This window comes from Pseudorca crassidens, chromosome 6, assembly GCF_039906515.1.
Source record: "Pseudorca crassidens isolate mPseCra1 chromosome 6, mPseCra1.hap1, whole genome shotgun sequence".
NCBI classification, from domain to species: Eukaryota; Metazoa; Chordata; class Mammalia; order Artiodactyla; family Delphinidae; genus Pseudorca; species Pseudorca crassidens.
In genome coordinates this window covers 19,297,462-19,325,290 of record NC_090301.1, presented here as the reverse complement: position 1 = coordinate 19,325,290, position 27,829 = coordinate 19,297,462, and the positions used below count along the sequence as shown (strand labels likewise).

The 27,829-nt window shown below is 52.8% G+C and overlaps 1 protein-coding gene across 1 annotated transcript; it reads left to right on the top strand.

Annotated features, from left to right (window-relative positions):
• Positions 1-671: 671 nt before the first annotated feature.
• On the top strand, positions 672-27,829 carry VIL1 (villin 1). The gene is made up of 20 exons (XM_067740601.1): positions 672-1,481; positions 6,373-6,458; positions 6,791-6,865; positions 7,803-7,999; positions 9,398-9,506; positions 9,680-9,790; positions 11,588-11,790; positions 11,905-11,983; positions 12,206-12,304; positions 13,051-13,204; positions 13,772-13,872; positions 13,964-14,101; positions 14,702-14,860; positions 15,866-16,045; positions 16,631-16,776; positions 17,435-17,579; positions 18,011-18,199; positions 19,753-19,821; positions 21,265-21,405; positions 26,926-27,829. The coding sequence occupies exons 2-20, from the start codon at positions 6,384-6,386 to the stop codon at positions 27,037-27,039; spliced, it is 2,484 nt and encodes an 827-aa protein (XP_067596702.1). The 5' UTR covers positions 672-1,481; positions 6,373-6,383; the 3' UTR covers positions 27,040-27,829.

Genomic DNA, 27,829 nt, shown 5'->3' with positions numbered 1-27,829 from the left:
TATCTATCTAATGGGTTATCATGAGACAATTAAAATGACACTGCCAATTAGCATGTAACATGTCACAGTAAAAAGGATATATATGAAGACCGATAGATGATAGATAGATATTATATACATATAGTACACACACAGCATATGTACTGGGCAATAACTTGAAAGAAATACTCCAAAATAAATTACCCAGATTTATCTCTGTAGTGGAATTATAAATGAGTTTTTCCTTTCTTTTTTGCCTGTCTGTATAATTGAGTGAACATATACTTTTTATTTACACAAAAATGTGTTTTGTTTTGGTTTTTTGCGGTACACGGGCCTCTCACTGTTGTGGCCTCTTCCGTTCCGGAGCACAGCGGTCATGGCTCACAGGCCCAGCCGCTTCGCGGCATGTGGGATCTTCCCGGACCGGGGCACGAACCCGTGTCCCCTGCATCGGCAGGCGGACTCTAAACCACTGCGTCACCAGGGAAGCCCTGTTTTTTTAGAAACAAAATAGCACCTGCGGTGTGTTTATTCCTCTTATGAAACTGTGCGTGAGCTCACACACACACCTGCATGCACACGCGCATGTGTGCACACAAATGTACATCTGGTCTCTAGAACTCTTGGGAAGGTGTGGTCAGAGGAAGCAGCTGCCCTCACCCAGCCCACTTCCGCGCACGCTCCTAAGGACCACAGTTCAGAGGTGACAGAACTTCTGCAGCAGTGGAGGTCGGAGGCAGCCGCCCAGGGTGCTGCGTCTGTGGCAACGCCGACCTCTGAGTGAGACCTGCTTCCTGAGGGGGCTGCGCTCCTTTCCCCTTCTGAGTGAGAAGCCCCCCAGGATCAGGTTCAGAAATGGAAGCTGTGGCTCCTGGGAGAGAGCAGCAGAGCAGAGTCCAAAGGCAACGGTTTATGGCGGCTCATAAAAACTCCGGGTGGAGCCAGCGCGTCTGAAGAGGGAGGCAAGAAGAGCGCGGTGCCCCTCTGAGCGCGCGACCTCTAGGGGAGCCAGTGTCCCATATGTCCTGGAAGGGCCCTAAGTCTGAACACCTGGCCCTGAATCCCTGGGTCCAGGGGTCCCCCACCCCAGGGCCGCTCCCCAGGGAAGGAGGGAGGACGGCAGTGCCGGCTCCTCTGGGTGGAAGGGAGGAAGTGTCCAGGTGCCCCTATCTTTCCTGGCAGATGCTGTCCACCTGCATCCCATCCTGCCTGGGCCCTGGGCAGAAACACATCCCATCCCTGGGCACCTGCTCGGGAGCCAAGGGTGGGGCACCTTGGCTCTGGGCGTCAGGCGGTCGCTGGGCTCCTGGCTCCCAGGGACCTGGCGGGCACCTGCCTCCCCACCCCCTCACCCATCCTCTCTCTCTCTCTCTGTCTTCCCTTATATGGCGAAGGCAGTTCCTGGGGTGTGGGGGGGGAGGGACAAAGGTCGCTCTCCTCCAGCCAGCCTGCCACAGCTCCCTGAGATCTCCCAGGTGGCAGCTGCGTCCTCCAGACAGGTAAGGCCACCCTGTGGGGACGCACGGGGCCACAGGTGGTGGGAGAGGACAGAACGGGGTCCCCTGCTCCTGGCGGGTAGCCTGGGGCCTCCTGCAGCTCCTTGGCGCGGGTGTGAGGGAGAGGCTTCGTTCTCTGCAGAGTCTGGAAAGGGCAGGGGGCCCAGTGTGGCTTCCTGGGCCTCCAAGGGAAGGATTGTGCAGCTTCACCCCAGACAACTGCTCTTTCCGACCCCCACTTGCCTCCAGTCCCCACCCCACCTCAGGTGTCACCCATCCCTGCCCGACTGCCCTGGACTGAGGAGTATCTGGGGACTTCTAGATGTAAAACCCTCCAGTCCTGGGCAAAGCGGGACTAGCTGGTCACCCTGACCTCACTCTCCCCCTAACCCCCGCGCCCACTGTCTCTTTGTTCATTTCTTCCTCATCTGAAATGGTTTCTTTCTCTGTGTCCCCATTCCCTTGACACTCCTGGGACCTCAGGGCTCTCGTCTCCTGGATACTAGGGTGTGAACAACAGCCCTCAGGGATTGAATGGGCAAAGGCAGAGAGGCGGCAGGGGACTGGGGCAACAGGCCCCTGGGCCCTGGTCCAGGCTCGGCCACCCTCGCATGCACCTCTGCCCCATCTCTCCTCCACCAGGACCCGTCCCCTCAGCCTCACCAGGCACTGTGGCTCCATGCAGCTAAAATGGGGTGGGGGGAGGTGGGAGCCAAGTCCAGGTCAGGATCTTGGGATGTACTGACCACCCGCTTCCCAGGAAGCCTGTTCAGGCTCAGGGCGAGGCAGAGTGAGCAGGCTGGGGGCTGGGATATGTCCACTTCCTCTGCTCTCACGGGCCTAACAAAGCAGGAGGGTGTCCTTTGTTTGGGAACTGCCACATCCCTGTCCCGCTGAGAACTGCATGACTAAGAATGAAGAGCAGTGACAGCACTCTGGGGCTCTCTGGAGCCCCAACTCTGAGGACAACAAGGCAGCAGTTACTAAAGGAAAGATGGGACCTGGGGGCAGCAGGAGCCCTAACTCCCTCCACGGTCCCAAGATGGGCCATCCCTTCTATTCTGCGGTTCAGTCTTTCAGCTTCAAGAGTATTTATTGAGCACCTACTATGTGCTAGGATCTGGGGGCTACAGACAAATGTGTCTAGGTCCTTGACCTTGGGGACCTCAGACTTATAAACGGATCCTCTCATCATCATGTGGTCAGGGGTCCAAGAGAGGCATCCGGCCAAGATGCCTTGGAGTCCCTGAGGAGGGGTCTAGTCTAGCTTGAGGATTCCGGGAAGGTATCTTGGAAGAAATGAGACCTAAATTGAGTCAAGAAGAGCATGTGAGTGTTGGCCAAGTGAAGACAGGTGGCAAGGGCACTGGAAAAGAAAACTAAAGGAGAAAGGAGGGACATGAGGGGAGGGTGAGAAGCAGCATGGGTGGGTGGGGGGTGGCCAGGGCCAGTGAACAGTGTGGTGTTACTAGAAGCAGAGAGAGGTGGGGGGGGGTGTTGGGCGCAGACTGGAGAGGCGTTCAGGTGGACAGAAGGGCCAGAGAGGGAGGGGTCCAGGCTGCTGCACCAATGGATGGCTTTGGGGTCTGGGAGTGTTGGTGCCCTTCCTCGAGGTGGGGACAGAGGAGAGAGGGGACCAGGAGTGAGGGGGGAGCCAGTGAATTCAAGCTTAGAGAGAAGACATCACATATCCAAACGCAGGGCTGTGCTGTCGGCATTGGGGCAGGATGGGACCCATATTCCTCCCAGCAGTTCAGGAGAGACTGGAGGCTGGGGAGGACCAGGGGGGCGGGCCAGAGGCATCTGCCCTGACCAGCGTTGACAGGGCAGGAGCAGTTGGCAGGTGCCCTTGAAGCATGAGTCCCCCTCTCGGGGCTGCCCTCCCCAGAATGCCCTTCCTCACCCCTCCCTACCCCTTCCCTGTTCAAGCTGCTGGAGGTCCCCAGTCCTGATTTTTCTCTAGGGAGGGAGAGCCCCAGCTTTTTCAAGCCCCTGCTTGCCAGAGTCTCCACTGCTTTGATGGACAAGAAGAGCCTCATCTTGTCTACCCTCTATTCCTCTTGCTGTTTCCTCCTAGACTCAGAGCATGTCTCTGTGGGACTTTAAATATTTATTTATTTAGTTAGTTAGTTGCACTGGGTCTTGGTTGCAGCAGGCGGGCTCCTTAGTTGTGGCTCCCGGGCTCCTTAGTTGTGGCACACGAACTCTTAGTTGCGGCATGCATGTGGAATCTAGCTCCCTGACTAGGGATCTAACCCAGGCCCCCAGCATTGGGAGCACGGAGTCTTATCCATTGCACCACCAGGGAAGTCTCCCTGGTGGGACTTTAGAGATCACCTAGTTGTCGACTGCCCACCTCATAGATGAAGAAACACAGCCATGTCTGTACAGCTAGTGAGGGTCAGTCTGTTTTGGTGAAAGTAGGGATGTTGACGAAGGTGGTGATTGAAATAAAACAGAAAACATTTTCCTCCTTTGTACCCAAATTGGTTCAACTGAACCAGGAGTCCTGGGAGCCCTGGGGTCTCTGTGGGTTGAGAAATACCTCATGGAAGAGGCTCTGGCCGACAGGAACATCAGACAGGACCCAGGCACAAGGGGCTCCTACATATGCAGTGCTGGCTGTTGGCAGGTGGCCCTGATCTGCTGGAGGGGGCGCTAATCAAAGGCTGGGCAGGGAGACCTTGCCCCCAGATTCCACAATGCCAGGGAGAGGGGGTCACCCTTCAGGACTCGGAAGAGGGAGTCTACCAGCAGTAAAAGACCAGGTCATTGTTCCAAGGGGTGACTTAGACTCCAGGTGCAAGGAGAGATTAGATAGATTCCAGCTGTCAGTGCACGGAGGTGGGGGCCACATGACCTTTCATTTATATTCACTGATTCAAGAAGCATTCATGGAGGGCAACTCCATGCAGGACTGGGTGGTAGGTTCCGTGGGGAATGGGGTGGCCTCCAGCCTGGGAGGGAGGGGCAGGAAACCAGGGACAAAAATAACCGGGGACAAGTGACTCTCCTCCTTAGCTCATCAGAATCACTGGGGAGTTTTAAAAGCACCTATGCCCCGCCTCCCAAAAGGCAGAAAATAAAGTACCCAAGACTGGGCCCCACCCAGGCCTAATTAAATTAGAATCCCTGGGGATATGGATACATCCTAAGCATGGGAGCATCAGTGTTGTTTAAAATCTCCCTAGGGAGAACGGAGCGAGAAGCGTGCTTCTCAGGGACGAGACTGGCTTGCCAGCGCACGGATTCTTCTGAACTAACTAAGATTCGCAATGCAGGGGGCGAACGTCCCGGTGTTTTTTGTTGTTGTTGTTTAGGTTCTAATTCGTCCCCTCTCCGGTCCTGATTACTGTACTCAGTAGATTTAGATGGCATGGACTTGAAATAAAACACCTTTGTGTTTAAAAAAAAAAAAGCTCCCTAGGTGATTCTGATGAGCAGCTGGAGTGGAGAACACAGCTACAGGTCAAAGGAATAGAGCCACAACAGATACCATCAAAGAAGACTGGGGAGAGATTTCTTGCTGCTCAGTGGGTGGTGGGTGGTTCCCATTGGAAGGATTCACTCATTCATTCATCCATCCATCCACTCAATCACTTTAACCCACACACCCAACCAACCACCCGACTACCCGCCCATTCATCCATCTGCCCACGCACCCACTCGGCAAAGTGTCAGCGGTGCTACATGCTGGTGATACAGTACCGAACAAACAGACACGGTCCCACCCCATTTTGTGTGGGCTACCCGAACAGTAACTGCGGGGTGTCTGGAGCTAGCAAGAAACAGGAAACTGCTGCATACACTTTTCTTTTCTTGTGGTAAAATACACAGAACATAAGATTTACCATTTTAACCACTTTAAAACATACAATTCAGTGACAGTCACGATGCTGCACAACCACTACCACTCTCTAGTTCCGGAATGTTCTCATCATCCCAGATGGAAAGTCCACGCCCACTAGGAGTCGCTCCCCCTTCCTCCCTTCCTCCCAGCCCCTGACAACCACTAATCGCTCGCTGTCTCTATGGACTTCCTGTTCTGGACATTTCATATAAATTCAATCATACGAACCGGGCCTTTGTGTCTGACTTTTTTCACTGGGCCTAAAGTATTCAAGGTTCATCCACGTCGTAGTGTGTATCCTTTTTTTTCAGCTGAATACCATTCCATTGTGTGGCTAGACCACCTTTTGTTGATCTGTTCATATGGACATTTGGATTGTTTCCACCTTTTGGCTATTGTGAATAGAGCAGCTATGAATTTCATGTACAGGTTTTTGTCTGAACACCTGTTTTGTTCCATTCTTTTGGGTGCGTACTGTTTGGGGATAGATCGAGAAAGAAGGCCTTGATTGCCAGGCTAAGGAGTAGGGGGAGACTTTTTGCAGCAGGCGATGCGGGCAGGTATTTAAACAAGAATGACAAGATCAGAGCTGGGTGAGAAGGCTGGAGGATGGGCCCCTGGCCAGTCAGGGCCCAGAGTGGGGAACCTCCCCCAGGTCCCTGAGCCCTGGCCTCGGGGCACTGTCAGGCTGGGCTGGAAGAGCGGCACTGAAACCGACGCAAGCCCAGGCCTTCTTTTTTTTTTTTTTTTTTTAATATTTATTTATTTATTTTTGGCTGCGTTGGATCTTCGTTGCGGTGCGTGGGCTTCTTCTTGCGGTGGCTTCTCTTGTTGCAGAGCATGGGCTCTAAGCACATGGGCTTCAGTAGTTGTGGCTCATGGGTTAGTTGCTCCCATGTATGCTTAGTTGCTCCGCAGTATGTGGGATCTTCCCAGACCAGAGCTTGAACCCGTGTGCCCAGCATTGGCAGGCGGATTCTTAACCGCTGCGCCACCAGGGAAGCCCCCATGTGCTCTTCTTACTCTGACACCACTTCTCCCCAGGCTCATCCGCCATGACCAAGCTGAGCACCCAGGTCAAAGGCTCCCTCAACGTCACCACGCCCGGGGTACAGATATGGAGGATAGAGGTGAGGACCTGCCTGGGCACAAAGGGCACAAAGGACTGGGATGGACCAAGGGAAGGGAGAGCCCTGGGATTACTGACTGTCCTCCACCCTGCCCTGCTGGCATGCGAGCCCCTGGTGCCTGTCCCCAAGTGCCATCCCCACCCCCTCCTCAGGCATCGGGCACATCCTCTTGCTCCTTTTCCTCCCCACCCTCCTCACATCCATTCACCTTGTCAGTTTCCTCATGCCCTCTTCCTCCTGGCCTTCCTTTCCTAACTCTCCATTTGGTTAAGGGAGGCAGGGAAGCTGGGGGTCCTCGGTGGTTGACCCTCTGACCTCCCTTCCCTCCCTAGGCCATGCAGATGGTGCCTGTTCCTTCCAGCACCTTCGGCAGCTTCTTCGATGGTGACTGCTATATAGTCCTGGCTGTGAGTGGGGGATGGGCAGGGGAGGGGGCTGAGCAGAGAGCAAAGCTCACAGTAGCAACACAGAGGAAATTTGAGGCTGGGGGCAATGGGAACTGCCGCCTAACTTCACCCCAGGACAGCATTCACTGGGTGTTCCCAGCCTAGAGGTAGCTCTGCAGGGTCAGAGATGTAAGAGGCTCTCCCTGCCCTTGGGCTGTGAGCTCCCAGCTGGGGTGACCATCTGTGGATTTACAGTCTTGGGGGATCTTTTGAACTGGTGGGATGTCACCCTACCTTGAGCCCATGTTCCCAAAATCCATAGTCAACTTCATTTCCCCTTCTCGGTTTCTTCCACATCCTGTATTGTTAACGCATTTGTACTTTTCTTTATATTGATTCACTTTTAAAATTTAAATCCATTTATTTAAAAACTTAATATCATTATCATGAATGGAACACAGTGTCCCATGTCACAAACAGAAAGTAGCTATAAAATATTTCCATAATCAGGGACTTCCCTGTCGGTCCAGTGGTTAAGACTCTGTGCTTTCACTGCAGGGGGCCTGGGTTCGATCCCTGATCTGGGAACTAAGATCCTGCATGCCCGGTGGTGTGGCCAAAAAAAAAAATTCCATAATCATTTCATTGTATACCATGCAATCACCTCTCAGACCTCTGATGGTCTGTGCACATCACTTTGGGAAATGCTGTAGTCCAACCAAGTTATTTCCAAGGTGAGATGAGGAAGGCCCGGGTCGGGGAAGCCACTTGCCCCATGTCTCAGAGAGCCTGACAGAACTGGGGCCACGATGCAGGGCTGCTGACCACCAGTCCCATGAACTTCCCCCATGCCAAGCTCCGCTGTGGCCCAGGCCCCAAGAGCTTGTGAAGCAGGGAGGCAGGGAGAGGGCTGTGGGAGCCCAGGGCCTCAGGTACACTGGACATGCCCTCTCCCTAGATCCACAAGACAGGCAGCAACCTGTCCTATGACATTCATTACTGGATCGGCCGGGACTCGTCCCAGGATGAGCAAGGGGCAGCTGCCATCTACACCACACAGATGGATGACTTTCTGAAGGGCCGGGCTGTCCAGCACCGCGAGGTCCAGGGCAACGAGAGCGAGACCTTCCGAGGCTACTTCAAGCAGGGCATTGTGTACGGAGGGGCGCGCTACAGGCTTGGGAATGGAATCAGGGCTGGGGAGGGACACCAAGGCTGGGGGGCAGACCTGGGGCTGGAAAGGGAGACTGAGGCTGTGGGGGGAGCCCATGAGAGAAATTTTTGTTCACCTTCCTAATCTTCCACCCCCATTTCTGCTGCTTCCCTGTCCTTGGTCTTCATCTCTCTGAGTGTGTCGTTGGCTGCCCCGGAGCCCATTCTGAAATTCTGTAACTCTGCATACCATGAATTTTTGTAAATCAACCCCTATTTGAATGTCCTGGAGAGCTCAGCACCAAAGGAGGCCCTCCAGGGCATCATATCAAGTCTCCCCACTGGCCAATGAGCATATGACTGCTCCTTCTTTCTCTAAAGAAACCTTTCACACTAAAATCCAGATTTCCAGCTTTTCTTGAAAAATCTGAAGTTCTGACCTCCCGGCTTTTCCCATGGAAACACACGGTCAGGAGCCAAGTTGCTACTGACCTGTAGGATAGGCCAGGATTTCTCCAGTTAGCCAGTCCCCACCCTTCCCTTTTGTCTTGCTCTCCTTCTTTCTATACTCACAGCAGCAGTCCACTCCTTTGAGCACTTGAGGTGGTACCTCTCCTGGCTTAAGTCTGCTTGGGCTGCCATAGCAAGATACAAAAAATACAAAAACCAAAAAATAGACTGGGTGACTTAAACAAAAGAAATTAGTTTTCTCACAGTTCTAGAAGTTGGAAAGTCCAAGATGAAGGTGTCAGCTGATTTGATTGCTGGTGAGGGCTCTCTCCCTGGTTTGCAGATGGCCACCCTCTCACTGTGTCCTCACATGATGGAGTGTGAGCAAACTCTCTAGTGTCACTTCTTATAAGGGCACTAATCCGATCATGAAGTTCCCACCCTTATGACCTCACCTAGACCTCATCAAATCTATTACATCCCAAAGGCTCTGTCTCCAAATACATCACATCGAGGGCTAGGTCTTCAACATATGAGTTGGGAGGGGACACAATTCAGTCCATAGCATCTCCCCTCTTTCCTTCACTTCAGTCCCCTGTCCTTAGAGTCCTATCTGGTCCTTCCACATTACCACATTACCACGCACCCATCTTCGCAGGGCTCTCAACAGGGCAAAGACTAGGGTGAGGTGAGCGAGGCATCTAGGGTACAAACTCCAAAGAGGCACTCACTGCCAGGGTCATGCAAATTGAGGCAATAGACCGACCTTGCATGACACTGAGAGTGAGTGCCTCCTTGGAGTTTGTGCCCGAGGTGCCTCATGCACCTCCCTAGTCCCAGCCCCAGCCCTCAAATGGCCCCTGTGGCAACCAGGTACCCAAGATCTGGGAGGACGAGGACCTATCACACCTCCCAGCCCACTCCCTTGGGTCAGTGCACCTCTCTTCACAGGATCCGGAAAGGGGGTGTGGCTTCTGGCATGAAACAAGTGGAGACCAACTCCTATGACATCCAGCGGCTGCTACATGTCAAGGGCAAGAGGAATGTGGTGGCCAGAGAGGTGGGCATCAACCAGGGCCCTGGGCGTGGCCTCCTCTCCCCGCTCCCAGCCTGGGTGGAAAGCAGAGGCTGAGGAGGGGTGAGGGGCAGAGAAGGGGTGGGGAAGAGATGATGGGTGATGGGGGTGATGGATGGGGTCTGAGTGGGATCTGCGCCTGCCCCATGGCTCTCCAGGTGGAGATGTCCTGGAAGAGTTTCAACCGTGGGGATGTTTTCCTCCTGGACCTCGGGAAGCTTATCATCCAGTGGAACGGGCCAGAGAGTAACCGCATGGAGAGACTCAGGGTAACCCTGCTGGTGCACCACCCCTCTCCACAAATCCCACCCTGCCCCGACCTGCTCCTGCACCCAGCACCCAGCCTCCCTCCCAGTCAAACTTGCCAGACCGCTGCCACACCCCAAGCAGCCCCCATTTCCCCAGGCGTCTCTGCCCTGACTGTCCAGGTTGCTGTGTTTGAAGGTGGATCTGAGTCTTCACGTGTATGGGGAGAGCTATGCATGTTGGAGTTCGCGTGTTTGTCCCCTGGCTGACCCACTCAGGCCTAATGAGTCCCTGCTGTGTGGCAGACCCTGTGCCAAGCATTGGGCATCTGGTGGTGAATGAAATGGGCAGCACCCTGCCCTGGCTCTGGCCTCCAGCTGGCTGTCCAGTGGGGAAGACAGACATGGAGGGCAATATTGGAGAAGTGAGGGGTGGGGAGTGTGGCGCTGGGGGTTCTGAGAGTTCTAAGAAGGCTTCTGGAGGGAGACAGGAGAGAAGTGGCTGGCAGGGAACCTCCTAGCTCAGCCAGCGCACAAAATGAGGGCTTTGGGGGCTTGGAGCAGAGGGTGGGTGGGTCTCACAGGACATGTTATGTGGTCAGAAGTCTGTGTCAGAGGGTTGAGTTTTGTTCTGAGTGTCCGGGAGGCCGTTGAAGGTCACCCTGACTTTTTTTTTTTTTTGCGGTACGCGGGCCTCTCACTGTTGTGGCCTCTCCCGTTGCGGAGCACAGGCTCCGGACGCACAGGCTCAGCGGCCATGGCTCACGGGCCCAGCCGCTCCGCGGCATGTGGGATCTTCCCGGACTGGGGCACAAACCAGCGTTCCCTGCATCAGCAGGCGGACTCTCAACCACTGCGCCACCAGGGCAGCCCCACCCTGACTTTTGAGAAGCGAGAGCGGGTGGAGAGTTTGAGGGCACACAGGGAGCCCCTCTGGCTGTCTGGGTGAGGAGCATGGCTGGGAAGGTGGAATCACGGGACTTGCGTGTCAGATTGGGGGTGACGAGAGAGGGGTGAGGCAGACGTCGAAGGATGTGCTTTCTGCGGAGATGGATGGAGTCCCACTTCCTGAGATGGGAAGATCAAGAAGCAACAGAGTTGGGGAGAAAATCAAGAGTTCTGTTTGGGACATCTTAAAATGGGGTTATCATGGGAGTTGGAGAAATAGGATGAAAACAGCGGGCTGGGCAGGAGACAGATATGGACCTGAGTGCAGAAGCCTTGGGACTGGGAGAGAGGGCCTGGGGGGGAGTGGAGAGAGAAGGGGACCTGGGTGGAAAGGCCAGTAACTGAGTAGTAGATGTTGGGCAGAGGAGGGTAAGCCAGCCCTGTGTGTGAGTGTGTGTTTGGACATCTGTGTGAGCACGTGAGAGACTGCTGTGTGTGTGTGAGTGTGGATGTTTGGGCGTATGTGTGAGCGCACACATGAGCCTCTGTGTGTGTGTGTGTGTGTGTGTGTGTGTGTGTGTACATGGCTTTGGGGCAAAGAGCCTGGGACTGTGACCTTCAGGGCTCGCCTCTCATGCAAAACTGTGAAGTAACATCACAAATTTCAAACAATGTCAAAAACGAAGGCCCAGCAAGTCCCCTCCAGACCCTCTCCTGCCCAAGAGGAAACCTGCTCTTCCTGGGGTTTTTGCCTGGTTTCCTCACATGCACCTAAAAAGCCTGGTCCCCCATCAAAAGGGAAGGGCCAGGCAGGTGCCTCCCCCTTGGGGCTGCTGTAGGGGGCTGGGCTCTCCAGGTGTGGTTTGGGGTGGCAGACACTGCCCTGTCCCCTGCCCCCCGCCAGCCTTCACGGGTCCCGGGGCCTCCCTGCAGGGCATGACCCTGGCCAAGGAGATCCGAGACCAGGAGCGGGGTGGACGCACCTACGTGGGCATAGTGGACGGGGAGGACGAGAAGGCCTCGCCGCAGTTGATGGAGATCATGAACCACGTGCTGGGCCAGCGGAAGGAGCTGAAGGCCGCCATGCCTGACGCGGTGGTGGAGCCGGCACTCAAGGCCGCCCTCAAGTTGTACCAGTGAGTGCCCGGCTGCCTCTGGGCTCCTCTTGACCACGGGGGACTTCCTGGGGGAGGATTCCCCAGGCGAGGGCCCGGGACCCCCCTTGTCTATGCCGCACTTTTGTCCTGCAGTGTGTCTGACTCAGGGGGAAACGTGGTGGTCAGAGAAGTCGCCACATGGCCGCTCACACAGGACCTGCTCAGTCACGAGGTGAGAGGGTCTGGAGGCCACCCCCAGACCCAACTCCCATCACCCCCCTGCCTGCCGCCTGCCCACTCTCCCCCAAGTAGGAGCGGCGCCAGGGGCCTGGGGCGGCTGTGGAGGAGAGGGTGGCGTGTGAGGGAAGGTGACCTCGTGTGCCTGCCGCTCCCCCAGCCCAGCACCGAGGGCGCCCTCAGGCTCTAACCCTGCGTCCTTCTCTCCCGCCTCCAGGACTGTTACATCTTGGACCAGGGGGGTCTGAAGGTCTACGTGTGGAAGGGGAAGAATGCCAATGCCCAGCAGAAGAGGGAAGCCATGAGCCAGGCACTGGTGGGCCTGGGCGTCAGGGAGGAGAACTTGGAGGAGAAGGCAGAGAAGCCGACTCCAGCAGGGAGAGGGCAGCGGGGTCAGGGCCAGGCACAGCCCCAGGCAGAGGCCAGGGAAGGCTCCGAGCCTGATTTAGCTCCAGGGGGTGTGGGTATCTGCTCTGCAGCCATCTTGGCGGGTCTCTGCACGCTGCATAGCCAACCACCCGGCAACCTGGGGGTCTCTGCAGAATGCGGGCTCCCACCTCCAGCTTGGCTGGGACAAGGGAGGGAGAAATGGAGGCTGGCCTTCCTACAGATGGGGGTTGGGTCAGCATGGGGCTGAGGCCAAGTCAGAGTTTGGGGTCCCTGTAGGAGTTAGAGTCAGTAATTCTAACTGGCTTGGGGTCAGTGTTGGATTGGGGGTGGGGTTCAAGGTTGGAGATGGAGGCTGGGATCAGGTTTGGGTCAGATTTGACCTTGGGGTTGGGGTCAGAAGTGGGTTTTGAGGTTAGTAGTGGATTCAGGGTTGAGGTCAGAGCTAGGTTGGAGGTGGTGTCGAGTTTGGAGTCTGGTCTGGCCTTGGGGTGGGGGTCAGAGCAGGGTTAGGTTTGGGGTCAGCTTGGGACTGTGGTAAGATTCTGGTTTGGGCTTGGGACCGGGGTAGATTAGTGGTTGGGTCTGGGTGGGGTTACAGCCAGGCTTTGGCTTTCACTAGGGGGTGGGGACTGGGGGAGGGACACAGGCCCAGCCACCCTCTTCTCTTCCCAGAACTTTATCAAGGCGAAGCAGTACCCACCAAGCACGCAGGTGGTGGTGCAGAATGATGGGGCCGAGTCAGCCGTCTTTCAGCAGCTCTTCCAGAAGTGGACAGTGCCCAACCGGGCCTCAGGCCTGGGCAAAACCCATGCCGTGGGCTCCGTGGGTGAGGGTTGGCCCGAGGCAGGGTGGGACCAGAAGCCGGGAGCGGGGCCCAGAGAGCACAGACCTGTCTCCTGCCCTCCTTCCTGAACACGCCTCTTGCATGTGCACTTTCACCCTGGCTCTGGACTCCCCAGGTGGGGTGGGGACACAAAGGGACTTGGAGAAACTCAAGAGTTGTCACAAAAAGGGAGCTGAGAACAGCCTGACTTTCATTTGGAGTGGGGTTGGGTCTCCCTGGAACCCAGAAAACTTTAGTCTCCCGGACAATATTTGCTGAGGGCAAGCTCCATGCCAGGCACCTGGGGGAGGAGAAAAGGGTTGTCCTTTCTCTGGCTGCTCTGGGAGGCCCCAGTGAAGCATGAGCCTTACTGGAGGGAGATATGGTTCTGTGTTATAACTCTGCCACTCTCTAGCTGCATGATCTTGGGTCAGCTACTGAATCTCTCTAACCTCAGTTTCCTCATCTGTAAAATGGGTCTAAGAATTGTAGCTTCCGCTCAGGGCTGTTGTGAGAACCTGGGGGAACTCAGCTGGTGACACTGGGTATCGTGATTCCCCCTCACTCCAGCTAGGGTGGAACAGGTGAAGTTTGATGCCACGTCCATGCACGTCCAGCCTCAGGTGGCTGCCCAGCAGAAGATGGTCGACGATGGGAGTGGGGAGGTGCAGGTATGGTGAGGGAGGAGGGTGGCCCGGGATGGGTGGGGAGGGGTTGGCAGAGCCTGTCCTGGACCTCACACTAGCCTGATACCCGCCCCAGGTATGGCGCATTGAGGACCTAGAGCTGGTGCCTGTGGATTCCAAGTGGCTCGGCCACTTCTATGGGGGCGACTGCTACCTGCTGCTCTACACCTACCTCATTGGCGAGAAGAAGCACTACCTGCTCTACATCTGGCAGGTCAAGCCCCACCCCACCCTGTCCAGAGCAGAGCCAGCTCAGCTCCCCCTCCACTATACCCAGGCCAAGTGGCCATTGCGCCTGAATTGAATACCTCTGGTGATGGGGATTTTCACCCCTTTTCTATCTTGGAACTGCTTTGGCTGTGAGATCCCACTGACACTGAGTATCCCCACTCACAACCCTTTCCCCTTTTGATTCTCTGAGTCTCTCTTCCAACTCCCATTCCCTTCATCTGCTCTGACTGTGGGTTTCTCTGTCCAGATGTGAGGGAGCAGGGAGATGCTTGGGTGCTGGGGTTGAGTGGTGTGCTAGCCGTGGTGTTTCCCTGAGAAAGGCGCAGTAAGCGGGAGAGGAGGTTTGGGGTCAAGGTGGGTCAAGGGTGGACTGGGGCTGGAAAGAGATTAAGTGTGGGGCTGGGATCAGAACTGAGGTCTGAGTCAGGTGGGGATTTGGGATGTGTCCGGGGTGGGGCTTGGTGGGGAAGACAGTTGGTTTGGGGCTGGGCAGAATTGGGGATGGAGTTGTGGCTAAGGCTGGGGACGGAGTCAGAATCGGAGGCTGTCCTCATCCTACCCTTTCCATCCTGCTCATCCCCAGGGCAGCCAGGCCAGCCAGGATGAAATCACAGCCTCGGCCTATCAAGCGGTCATCCTGGACCAGCAGTACAACAATGAACCAGTCCAGATCCTGGTCCCGATGGGCAAGGAGTCACCTCACCTCATGTCCATCTTCAAAGGACGCATGGTGGTCTACCAGGTGTGGCTGCTGGACCGGGGTGCCTGGCAGTACCGGCAGCTGAGGCGGGGTGGGCCTCCAGGAGATGGGGAAGGGGACGTGGGGTGGGAGCGGGGCTAGGGTGAAGCCCATTCTCCCTAGGAGAGGACTGTTTGAGGCTCCATCATCTATGTCGAATGGTAATAGAAACAGCAATTCAGTATTTTTAAAAATCCGTTTGATAAACACTTAGCACATAACATACAAGTACTGTTTCTCTCTACACCCCTACTCCTTGGGCCCTCTCCATGAAAAAAGAAGTTATTGTGGCTGGATATGCCTAACGATGGACCCGTCTAAAATGCACTGGCGCCTTCTGACATAATGAAATAGCCGTCTCTTGCATTCCTTTAAGCAATAATTTGGTTATTGAGCACTTACTAAGCATACAGCCCTCTGCAAAGCGCCAAGGGGGAGAAAAATGCCATGCTAATGCTGTTTACCATCTTGCTGGGCAACCAGTGAACCAACAGGCCAAGGCACTGTGTGCTTAAATGCCAGAAATATGTTGCAGTCAAAGGGGAGCATGCATACAGTAATCAGGGAATAAGCATAGAGTCCATGATGGAAAGGGCGTTTGGAGGAGGTCTTGACATTGGGCTCAGAGTTGAAGAGCTCAGCAGAGGTAAGACGAGGGCATGCGATGCAGGGGCACAGCCAGGACAAAGGCCCAGAGGGAGGGCGCCGTGGGGAACAGTGAGAAACTGGCTATGCTACATGGAGGGTTTGGAGAGAGCTGAGAGTGACTCTGGAAAGGAAGTCTCCACCTTCAACATCAAGGACCGCGCTGAAAGCTGGGCTCTAGTCTGTAAGCCAGATGAAGGTTTCAGGCAGGCAAGCACCCGTGACCAAAGCAATGTTTTGGAAAGACTATAGTCTGGTGATTGTGTAGAGGACCAGGAGGGGCAGCAGACCCACCCAACCTCTGTCACCCCTCTAATCCTCCATCACCTTTACTAAGTTACTCCTGCCCCTCTCTCCCTGCAGGGAGGCACCTCTCGGGCTAGCAGCGTGGAGCCTGTGCCCTCCACACAGCTGTTCCAGGTCCGGGGGGCCAGCACCAACAACACCAAGGCCTTTGAGGTCCCAGCCCGGGCCGCCTCCCTCAACTCCAATGACGTCTTCATCCTCAAGACCCAGTCTTGCTGCTACCTGTGGTGTGGGAAGGTGTGTGCAGGGTCCAGCGGCCTCCCCCTCCCCGCGTGCGTCTTGGCGGTCCCCCAGCCTCAGAGCAGCCTCCCCGTGTGGGTCAGGGCAGGGGCCTCTGGCCGGGTAGGTCCCGCTCTCAGGTCTCCCTGATGCCTCTAGCCCTGCCTCGCTCCTTCGCGGCGCTGGGTCTGGCCATCCTGATTCTCTGCCTCTGTGTCCGAGTAGGTCTCTCTCATTCCGTTTGTCTCTGGACACCCATGTCTGTCCCCATGTTGCTCTGTCTTAATGCCTTGGGCTCTCTCACTCTCCCCGCGCCTGTAGCTGCCTCCGCATTTATCTCTGTCAGGAGGACTCAGTCTCTTGGAGACTTCCTCCTGCCCAGTAGGAGTGCAGACTCTCTTGTCTCCTCTGCCATCCTTTGGAGCATCAAGAACAGAGGAGAGGTTGGGAGAACTGCCCCTGCCTGGGCCGTGTGCGTAGGCCCCTGATCCAGGAGAACCTCCCAGACCTGGGAGCTCTGGGCCAGTGAATGTGGTGGAAGGAGGGGGAGGCATGGCACTGGAGATGGGCTCCCCCAGCACAGCCGACCCCCCCTTTTCCCAGGGCTGTAGTGGGGACGAGCGGGAAATGGCCAAGATGGTTGCTGACACCATCTCCCGGACCGAGAAACAAGTGGTGGTGGAAGGGCAGGAGCCGGCCAACTTCTGGATGGCCCTGGGCGGGAAGGCCCCCTATGCCAACACCAAGAGGTAACTCCCAGGTCCCTTGACCGCCAGCTCACTTTGCAAGGCTGGAGAGCCTCCCGGCATCTCCACCCTCATGGCCCAGAGCCTGCAGCAGGTATGGATTGAGAACTCTGTGTGCCAGGCTCTCAGGGCTGCCAGGTGAGTAAGGGGCAGCCCAGGCCCTTGGAGCCTCTCAGGCACTGGGGCTGTGTCTGTGCTGCTTACCATGGAAATGTCGGGGGCCTGGTGGGGGTATTTCCACAGCCATAGGAGGCAGCTCAAAGAGAGGGGCAGGGCTATAGGTGTGCCCTTTGGGAAGAAGATGCCAGGGTCCCAGCAGCTCCTGTCCTTCCATGCTGCCACAGGACCCAGATGCTGAGGAACACAAGCTGTAAACCCTCTTTTTCTAAAGAAGGTCCATGATCCACTATTCCCCAGTTCAAAAGCAAAAGGGCATGTACTACAGTAGCAGCAGGAGGAATAGAGGGAAGATATCAGGAAGAACTTCCTAACAGGACTATAGAAGAGCCACTGAAATGTATGTCCTGGAAGATTGGTGGGAATTTCTCCCTTGGAGAGCTCCTGGACTCTTGGGAGGACACGGGAACTTTTGTGAGATCAGAAGAAAGAGCCTTTTCCTAGGAGACAGGCTTTCCAACGTGATCTCCTCTCCACCTTGCAGGCTGCAGGAGGAAACCCTGGTGATCACTCCTCGGCTCTTTGAATGTTCCAACCAGACCGGGCGCTTCCTGGCCACAGAGATCCCTGACTTCAATCAGGATGACTTGGAAGAGGATGATGTGTTCCTGCTAGATGTCTGGGACCAGGTAGGTTTGAGGTCTGGGGACCTCCCTTCCCACCACCTCAGTCCCCAGAGCCAAGAAATAGTGGCTTTAGGGATGGGTAAGGTTTGACGTTTCCTTGACTCCCAGATACGTTCTCCCTGGGAGTGGTGTTATGAGCCCAAGAAAGAAGAAGGCAAGTAGAGAGGAACATGCCTGGAGGGACTGCAGGGCAGGATGTATTCTTCTCCCAAAGTCCAGTTCATTTCATGAGGCAGAGGAGTGTTTTTGAGGGTCTTAGGCTCTGGAGAGGCTGGGAGTCACACATCTGCAGAATATCTAAGTAGAGGGCATCTGTCCAACCTCCATTTTCGAGGCCTGATGGGGCCTGCCCAAGGCCAGGGGCCACTTCTGGACATCTGAGCCTGGGGGAGCCGAGGGAGGACAGGAAGGACTGACTCTGGGATGCTCCACAGGTCTTTTTCTGGATTGGAAAGAATGCCAATGAGGCCGAGAAGAAAGCCGCAGCCACCACGGTGCAGGAATACCTCAAGACCCACCCCAGCGGCCGGGACCCGGAGACCCCCATCATTGTGGTGAAGCAAGGACACGAGCCCCCCACATTCACGGGCTGGTTCCTGGCTTGGGATCCCTTCAAGTGGAGTGTGAGTGTCCCCAGCCCACCTGCTCCTTCCAGCCCAGTGCATCCTTCATGGCACACCGAGGGCAGGGTGGACTCCTGGCTTTTCTGTTCATTGTGATGGACGACCTGTGATATATCTGTCAAGGGGTTTGAGGAGACTTAGAATAAACAGTAAGGCTGCAGCAAGACCATTAAGGCCCCTGGTGAGGGAGAAGAAAGGAAATCTATCAAAAACCTAGGCTAATGACAGTGTCTTGCTTGTGCACTAGATTTAGCTCAAAGCTCTTGGACATTATTGGTAAGAGCTGTACTGATTATTTAAATGTAAATTAATTAAAATTTGCATTTAAATTGATTAAAGAATTGATTTCTTTAAAATTAAAGAATTGATTTCTCACTAAATTAATGAATTAAAGAAGTAAAATTAAGGAACTGATTTCTCAATAGTCACATGTGGCGGGTGGGTACCATATTGGACAGCACAGAAAAAGAACATTTCCATCATCATTGCAGAAACGTCCAGGGCACAGCATTGGTGGGTCCTCTGAACATGTCAGTTCTAAAGGAAAGTGTCTAAAGACGGATGTCTCCTGGCACTAAATTCTAAGCAAAATGGGTCCTATACGTGGTCCTTACCTGAGGGACAGTGAATCAGATTTCCACAGGATTTTCTAAACTGGTCTCAGATAGAAGCAGAGGGCAGCTCCTCAAAACGGAACCCTAGTGAATGTTCTCTAAAGGACGGAGGAAGGCTAAGGTAGAATGAATGTTGGCCTGGTGGCTTTGGGTACTTGAAATTGACACAACAGATGAGATTAGGGAAACAAAGCTTAGATTAATTTCCTCAAATGTGTTTAAACAAATTCAGTGTTTGATGAGCTAAGTTTAGTCTTGATGATGGATTCAAACAAATCCCAAGGCGGCACACCTAGATGCCAGAACTTCTCAAATCCAGGTCAGTGTCCCAAGTGAACAACGCTGGCAGGTCTTCCCCCACCTCAAGTCTGTGTGGCGTCTCTCTCAGACTCATTCATTCACTCACTCAGTCATTTATTCATTCACTCATTCATTCAGTCAGCAGAACTGGAGCTCATAATGCAGCATGCTTGCTGCCAGGCCCTGGGGATGTGGAGATGGGGTTCCCCATGGAGCCAAGGTCCTCTCTACTCCCTTCACTCCTCCCTGGTAGGGTCCCCTCCAAGCTCTGAGAGGAGCCCCTCCAGGGTTCTCCAGGACCCCTCAGTCCCCCAGAGCCTACAGTGTGGGCAGGGGTCTCAAGACTGTGTGCGGCTCCTTAGACCCCGAGAGTGGGGAAAAATCGTACTTTCCATCTGCATGTTGGGCCAAGCAGGGCAAATAGCCCCCTGCCCCAGCCTGTTACCTGTCAGCCCTTCGTGCTCATCCTTACCATCCAACCTCCTTTTTCAGGGACGTCCTCCAGCCTCCCCCTGAGCTCCCTCATCTCCTTCTCACCCCCAGGCCCTAGGCCAGTCTTCATTCAAAGCCTGAAGGAAAATGTTCTTCCATCTCCTCTGCTGAGACCGAGGTCTAATTTGTTACTTACTTTACATGCAGAACGCCAAATCCTATGAGGCCCTGAAGGCGGAGCTTGGAAACTCTGGGAACTGGGGCCAGATCACTGCTGTGAGTACGGGGCAGTTGGCGGTGGCCATTGACAATGGTCAGACCAGTGAGAGCTGAGAAAACTCCCCGGAAGATGCCAGGGTCCTCTGCTTCCTTTCCATTGTTCCCTCCCACTTCTCCTAGAAGTTCTTCTTGCTGTTTAACTTCAATGGCTCTAGCTGTTTTGTCTCCTCCATGCCCTAGTGAAATGGTTCCCAAATTTTATCATGCTTAAGAGTCTGGGTGATGGGGAACTAGGGGATGGGGGAAGCTTATTAAAATGCAGATTCCAAGGTCCCACTTCCCGAAATTCTGGTTTGTAGAGTTGGGCTGAGACCCAGTAATATGTGTATTTTTCACAAAGGGCCCAGGTAATTCGAGGCAGTTAGTCCGCAGATCACACTTGGGGAAATAGTGATTTCTCTACTATATCACCCTGGGGATCCCTTCTCTGGGTAGAATAACCTTTTCCTTCGATGTTTCAGTTAGTTCATGGAAATGTGTTCCGCCTACAGGCCTAGGATGTGGAAATATGAAATCAAAGAAGTTCACAGGCCTGTAGGGGAAACAAGACCAAGCAGACTCTGCAGAAGTGTGTCCAGAGCATGAGAGCAATTTCCCAAGCACGCTGGGTTATCAGCAGATAACACGTGTGGCCCCTCAGCCTCACCCGCAGGCTGGGAACCCTGTGGCACTCAATAAACCCTTCTTGGTTGACGAATGGTGCAGGCAGGAAAGCATAGATAGATAGGTCAAGGCTAAGTGAATTTACGGGTGACGGTTTCACAACAGATAAGAGAAAGAGGGTCATAAATGTCCAAGGTAGACCTCGAACATTAGGGTAGCCATGGAGGAGTTCATAAGTCATAGAACAAAACAGTCATCTTACACCAACTGGCTTTGGCTGAATACAATCCGCCAAGCTTTAGCTCATGGGTCCTGTCCAAAGTGCCATGTTTTTATGAGTGTGTGTGTATGTGCGTGTGGACAGTGGGAGGCACGGGTCATGTAAGCCTTCTTCTTTTTTTTTTTTTTTTTTGGCCACACCGCAAGGCTTATGGGATCTTAGTTCCCTGACCAGGGATTGAACCCGGGCTCTTGGCAGTGAAAGCGCCGAGTGCTAACCATTGGACCGCCAGGGAATTCCCATGGAGGGCTTCTTTTTTTTTTTTTTTTTGCAGTACGCGGGCCTCTCGCTGTTGTGGCCTCTCCCGTTGCGGAGCACAGGCTCCGGACACGCAGGCTCAGCGGCCATGGCTCACGGGCCCAGCCAGTCCGCGGCATGTGGGATCTTCCCGGACTGGGGCACGAACCCGCGTCCCCTGCATTGGCCACCAGGGAAGCCCCCATGGAGGGCTTTTTGAAGGAGGTCCCCTAGGGTCAGTGTTGACTTCAGAGAAAAAGGCAGCCTGGGAGGCAGCCACAAACCAGCTGAACTAACAGTGTTCTCCTTTTCTTCCCTAGGAGATCACAAACCCTAAACTAGACGTGTTCAACGCTAACATCAATATCAGTTCTGGGCCTCTACCCATCTTTCCCCTGGAGCAGCTGGCGAACAAGCCTGTGGAGGAGCTTCCCGAGGGCGTGGATCCCAGCAGGAGGGAGGTGGGTCAGACTCTGAGAAGGAGGACGAATCTGATTTAGTGAGAGATTTCCTCCTGAAAGGTGAACAGCAATTATTCAGGCAGAGTGGCTTACTCTTGGAGAAGGGAACAGTATACACGAAGCCCAGAAGTAGGAAGTAAACACAGCTCGGGCGAAAGGACGAGGCGGCCAGAGCGGTGGGGTGGGTGGAGCTGGGGAGGGGTGGCTGATAGGGGGGCAGGGGACCGGGCAGTGCCTTCTACTCCAGGCTAGGGGTGGGCGGTGTCCATTCTAAAAGTCAAGGGGAACCATTATGGTGAAGCAGGGGAGTGGCAGTCAGGTTTACGCTTTTCAAAGACCACTCTAGTTGCTCAGTGAAGAATGGACTGGAAGGTGGCCAAAGCAGCGGCCACAAGTCAGGCTGAGAGGTAGACGGGGGCCTGGAATAGACGGTGGCAGGTGGAGATGGGGGTGAGTGGAGGGAAGGAGAAGGTTTAGGGAAATATTTCGGCGGTTAAGTCAACGACACTTGGTGACGACCGGATAAAGGTTGTGAGAGGGGAAAGTTGTGTCATTTTCTGAGATAAAAATCCTGGGTCGGACGCAGCTTAGAAGGGGACAGTCATGAGTTTAGTGGCAGCCATGTCGTTTGCAGCACCCAGGAGACATCCTGGTTGAAATACATGTTTGGTATTTGGGCTGGCAATTTAGAGGAGCACCGGGGAGGAGACTCATTGGCACAGGGTCCATCAGGTAGCTGCAGCTGCTGTCTGTGTGGACCACTTGTGGGAGAGAGTTTGGCAAGAAGGGCTTGTTTAAAAAACACATTTCTGGACTTCCCTGGTGGTCCAGTGGTTAAGACTTTGTGCTTCCACTGCACGGGGCACAAGTTTGATCCCTGGTGAGGGAAGTTCCGCATGCCATGCGGTGAGGCCAAAAAGAAGAAGAAAACAAAACCCACATTTCTAGTGTTCATTCCCACTTCATGAAGGTCTAAAATAGACTGCAAATCTAGCCTGAGAGGGTACTGAGAGAAGAGAAAATTTACTCTGTGTGTAATAAACCATAAAGAAGTCTTAGAGATAAATTAATGAATCTACAGAAGTAAGATGACTATTTTCTCCAGGAACATCTGTTATGGGTTTGGGCCTGATATATGCATAAGTGTATTGTTTCCAGAACATTGCATCCTGCCCGTCACCTTTAGAACCCTTTTATGCATTCTCTCCCACATCCACCCATGTGTCCTCACTGTAAAATTGGGATGATCCCAATATCATATAATATTATTATTCATAATAATGTTATAAATATTATTATTTGCCCAGCCCCTGGTACATAGGAAGTGCTCTATACTTGTAGGCTGTTATTATCATTGTTCTGCACCTGAGAAAACTCAGACCCAGAGCGGGGAAGTGACTTGCCTAATGTGATGTAACTAGTCAGTAGCAAAGTCAGAGCAAGAATCAGGTCTTCTGAGTCCCGCTGTTACTGTCATATCATGTAGCACAGAAAAAGTATTTCTAAAGGGAAGGGCAGCCAACATTATTGAACCAGGTGATTAAAAGGGGGCTAAATATTGACAATATATTTTGTTGGTAAGGCTGTGGAGAAACATATATTATTCTGTTGGTGTGAGGGCAGTATGTTACAACCCCTGTAGAGGGGAATTGTGCAATATCTAACAAAGTTAAATATGCATTTACCTATTTTAAAACATGGAAGCTAAGTAGATCACTAATTTTGAATATAACAAACAGAATCAAGACAACCCTGCCATGGTAGAAGCAGTCTAAAAAGTCTTAGATTCTGGGCTTCCCTGGTGGCGCAGTAGTTGAGAGTCCGCCTGCCGTTGCAGGGGACACGGGTTCGTGCCCTGGTCTGGGAGGATCCCACATGCCGCGGAGCAGCTGGGCCCGTGAGCCATGGCCACTGAGCCTGCGCGTCCGGAGCCTGTGCTCTGCAACGGGAGAGGCCACAACAGTGAGAGGCCCGCGTACCGCAAAAAAAAAAAAAAAAAAGTCTTAGATTCTTTTTAAAAAATCAGTTGCTGCTGATTTCTTTTTTAAATTGTGGGAGTAGTGTGGATTCTTGCAGCAGAGCTGTGGGCTCCATGCCAAGTGGGGAGAGTGGACAAGCTCTCTGGCTGCTTCAGACGTAGAGGCAGTAGCCATAGGGTAATCTGTTTGAGTACCAATGAGTAAACCACAGAGAGGCGGATGTGGGCATGGGTGAGGCCAGTAATCAGCTGGTAGGACCGCAGGGTTCAAGAACAGGACCAGTGGAAGGATACGAGTCCACTGGGATGGGCAGTCCCTGCCCTCTAGCCTGGGGGTCAGAGTCCAAAAGTCTCAACCAAGCTGCGGAGCCAGCTTGGGTGGGACAGAGAGAGGGCACCTAAAGCACTTGCAGATCATCGAGACGGCAGCCACAGCTGTGAGGGACCTTCTTCCAAAACAAGGTGCTCCACTGCCCTGCCTGGGGGAGTGGGGAGGCCTCCCAGGAGCCTTGAGCCAAAAATGCCCAGAGGTGGGATGACAGGTTAGAAAACTGGGGCTTCAGATACACCTGAGCTTGAAATCCATCTACATGTGTTTACCAAGAAGCTGTTCAGTTCAGGGCTCTCTGAGGGAGTCACAAAAGCATTCTCCAGGGCAATCCTACATAGCAGAACAGCCTGGATTGAAAAGAAACCCGTTGCTCTCACCCCGACTCTGTCCCCTTCTGGTGCCTGGGGAGCAGAGATGGAGGTGGGAGATGCTCTTTTCTAACAATTTGAATTTGGGGTTCTTACTTGAGTATGCCTTGAGGATACTGGCCAGCTCCCAGAAGTTTCACTACTGTATCATGTTTGAACTGGGAGCAGAGGTCATTTCAGTCTTATGGCTGAAGAGAACCAAGGTCTAGAAAGGTGACTCCCAGTCATGATTTTCAAACCAAGAGTGAAAAGGTAGAATTTCGCTGTCTAATCTTCTAGATTAGCCACAGGATGAGAGAAGCTGGTACATGTCATTTACCCAAATATTTTGTTTTCCACTCAACAGCTAGGGAAAATTTGACTCTAAATTTGTTTCGTGGCTTTCCTAGCTTCTTTTCTTAGCATCTTTCTCTTCACCTCAGTTGTACCCCTGCTGCTACCTGCCACCATCTCTAAGCAAAACCTGTTCCCACAAAATAATGGCTGATGCATCCACAGTGGAATATAGAAGCCTGGTGAGGTTTAACCAGGAACATGTTGCCTTTTAACTAGGAACAAACCTAGAAGCCAAGAGAGATGAAGATAACTATAATGGTAAAATTCAGTCACCCGTGAGCACAGTAGTATTACTTTGCCGGTCTGGGAGGGAAAGATGACCTTTACAGGATCCCTGAAATCACTCAGGAAAGGGGGTGAGTGTGGTGCTGTGGAGCATGTATTGGGATCAGATGACCTTAACTTTCTTTTTTCCCCCTTTTTTTAAAATTATGGTGAAATATACATAATATAAAATTTACCATCTTAGCCATTTTTAAGTGTACAGCTCAGTGGCATTAATAAACACATTCACCTCATTGTGCAACCATCAGCCCTGCCCATCTCCGGAACTTCTTCATCTTCCCAAACTGAAACTCTGCACCCATTAAACAACTCCCCCATCACCACTCCTCCCCCAGCCCCTGGCACCCACCATTCTGCTTTCTGTCTCTATGGGTTTGGCTCCTCTAGGAACTGCATGTGAGTGGGCTCATACAGCATGTGTCTTTATGTGATGGGCTTATTTCACTCAGCACAGTATCCTCAAGGTTCATCCATGTTGTAGCAGGTGTCAGAATTTCCTTCTTTTTTAAGGTTGAATAATGTTCTGTTGTATTTTACATACCACTTTTTGCTTATCTATTCATCTGTCAATGAACATTTGGGTTACCTCCACATTTTAGCCATTGGGAATAATGCTGCTATGAACATGGGTGTACAAATCTCTCTTCAAGATCCTGCTTTCAATTCCTTTGGGTATATACAGAGAAGCAGATTGCTGGGTCATATGGTAATTCTTGAGGCATACCATACCGTTTTCCATAGTGGTTCCCAGCAATGCTCAAGGGTTCCAGTTTCTCTACATTCCTGCCAACACTACCGTTTTGTTTTTGTTTTTGTTTCGTAATAGCCATCCTAGTGACCATGAAGTAGTACCTCATTGCAGTTTTGGTTTTTGTTTCCCTAATGATTAGTGATGTTGAGTGTCTTTGCATGTGCTTATTGGCCATCTGTATGTTGTCTTTGGAGAAATGTCTAATTAAGTCCTTGCCCATTTAAAAAAAAATTAATTTATTTATTTTTGGCTGCATCATCAGAAAATAGTTGCAAGTCATCAGATATATGACTTGCAACTATTTTCTTCCATCTGTGTGTAGTCTTTTTTTTTCCCCAGGCATGTTTGTTTATTTATTTATTTATTTGCTGCACTGCACGCCATGTGGGATCCTGGTTCCCCAACCAGGGATCGAACCCGTGCCCCACGTGTTGGGAGCGCAGAATCTTAACCACTGGACCAGCAGGGAAGTCCCTGTGTGTCGTCTTTTGATGCATAAAATTTAATTTTCATGAAGTCCACTTTTTTTTCTTTTGTTGTCTGTGCCTTTGGAGTCACATCTAAGAAATCACTTCCAAATTCAATGTCATGAAGCTTTTTTTAAAAAAATAAATTTAGTTACTGGGCTTCCCTGGTGGCGCAGTGGTTGAGAGTCTGCCTGCCGATGCAGGGGACACGGGTTTGTGCACCGGTCCGGGAAGATCCCACATGCCGCGGAGCAGCTGGGCCCGTGAGCCATGGCCGCTGAGCCTGCGCATCCGGAGCCTGTGCTCCGCAACGGGAGAGGCCACAACAGTGAGAGGCCCGCGTATCGCAAAAACAAAAAAAATTTAGTTATTTATTTTTGGCTGCGTTGGGTCTTCGTTGCTGCATGCAGGCTTTCTCTAGTTGCGGCCAGCGGGGGCTGTTCTTCGTTGCGGTGCGCGAGCTTCTCATTGTGGTGGCCTCTCCTGTTGTGGAGTACAGGCTCTAGGCGCGCGGGCTTCAGTAGTTGTGGCTCTCGGGCTCAGTAGTTGTGGCACATGGGCTTAGTTGTTCCACGGCATGTGGTATCTTCCTGGACCAGGGCTCGAACCCGTGTCCCCTGCACTGGCAGGCAGATTCTCAACCACCAGAGAAGCCCTCTCCCATTTTTATAGAGAGGAAAACTAAGACCTAGAAAGAGAAGCAACATTTTAACCAAGCTAAGTCAAATGTGGTAATTCTTATTTCAGGGTTAGTGTGAACTTGACCCTGGTCAAAAGAAAAGGAGCTCTATCTGCCTCATGTTGTTACCGTCCTTTTCCATTATGTTCCAAATTCAGGGATCAAATCTCTTGGACCTCAAAATGCCACCTCCCCGCTTCCCATCCCTTTCCTGGCTCTCACATTGACTGTTTTTGCTCATTTGTCTGTACACACCTATATGACTCAACAAGTCAAACTCTGGCAAGAATGTGACCTTTGCCCTCTGGTTCCTCTCCTCTTCTAGGAGCACCTGTCTGTTGAGGATTTCACCAAGGCCTTGGGGATGACTCCTGCTGCCTTCTCTGCTCTGCCTCGATGGAAACAACAAAACCTCAAGAAAGAAAAAGGACTATTTTGAGAAGCAAGGGTAGCTGTGGTTTAAAGCAGTACCCTACCCCGTTTGCAGAGCTTCATTTTATTATTACTGGTATTAGTCCTATATTAATGGAAGTGAAAATTTACAGTTGTACCTGTGAGCAGCAGTCTGTGGCAATGCCACTTCTGTTTAGTAATCTACCTATTCCTCCAGAAAGATGATTCCTCCATAAGGAGCCTGTGGTGCCAATTTCAGCTCTGAAGAAGGTGGTTGCATTTTTTTTTTTATCCTGGGTGTTGCATTACTTTTAAACCATCCTGTTCTAGAGCTTTCCCTTCTTAGAAGAGCAGCCCAACACTTCATGGAAGAGCCTTCCCTAGGCTTTTATCGTGACTCATTTTTAATTATGGCAGGTGGGCTTAAGCATTTTGCAGTTTTGTATCTTTCCGAGAGCAATGGCTTTTCCTTTTCACATATACTTTTCTTACTGCCTTCCTCAGGTGATGTTAAAGGGGACCCATTCTTTGAAAGAGCTGAATGGCCCAGGTGATGGCCCTATTTAGGAGGTTTCAAAATACTCACTAACCAGTACCCAGCGAGAGCAACATACCCACTAGGCCTAGGCTTGAGGCCTAACAGCAAGTATGAAATGCAAATGCTATCTCACCCCCCTCTCTGGTACTCTTAATAATAAGGCAAAGGAAGAGCACAGTTAAGGCCCATGCTGGGTTTAGAACTGTTATCCAGAACCTCTGCAAAGCTTCACAGGCTCCTCAGATGAAATCCACCGGACGCTGGTGCTGACTCAGCCATACCTGGTTTCCCATCTCAT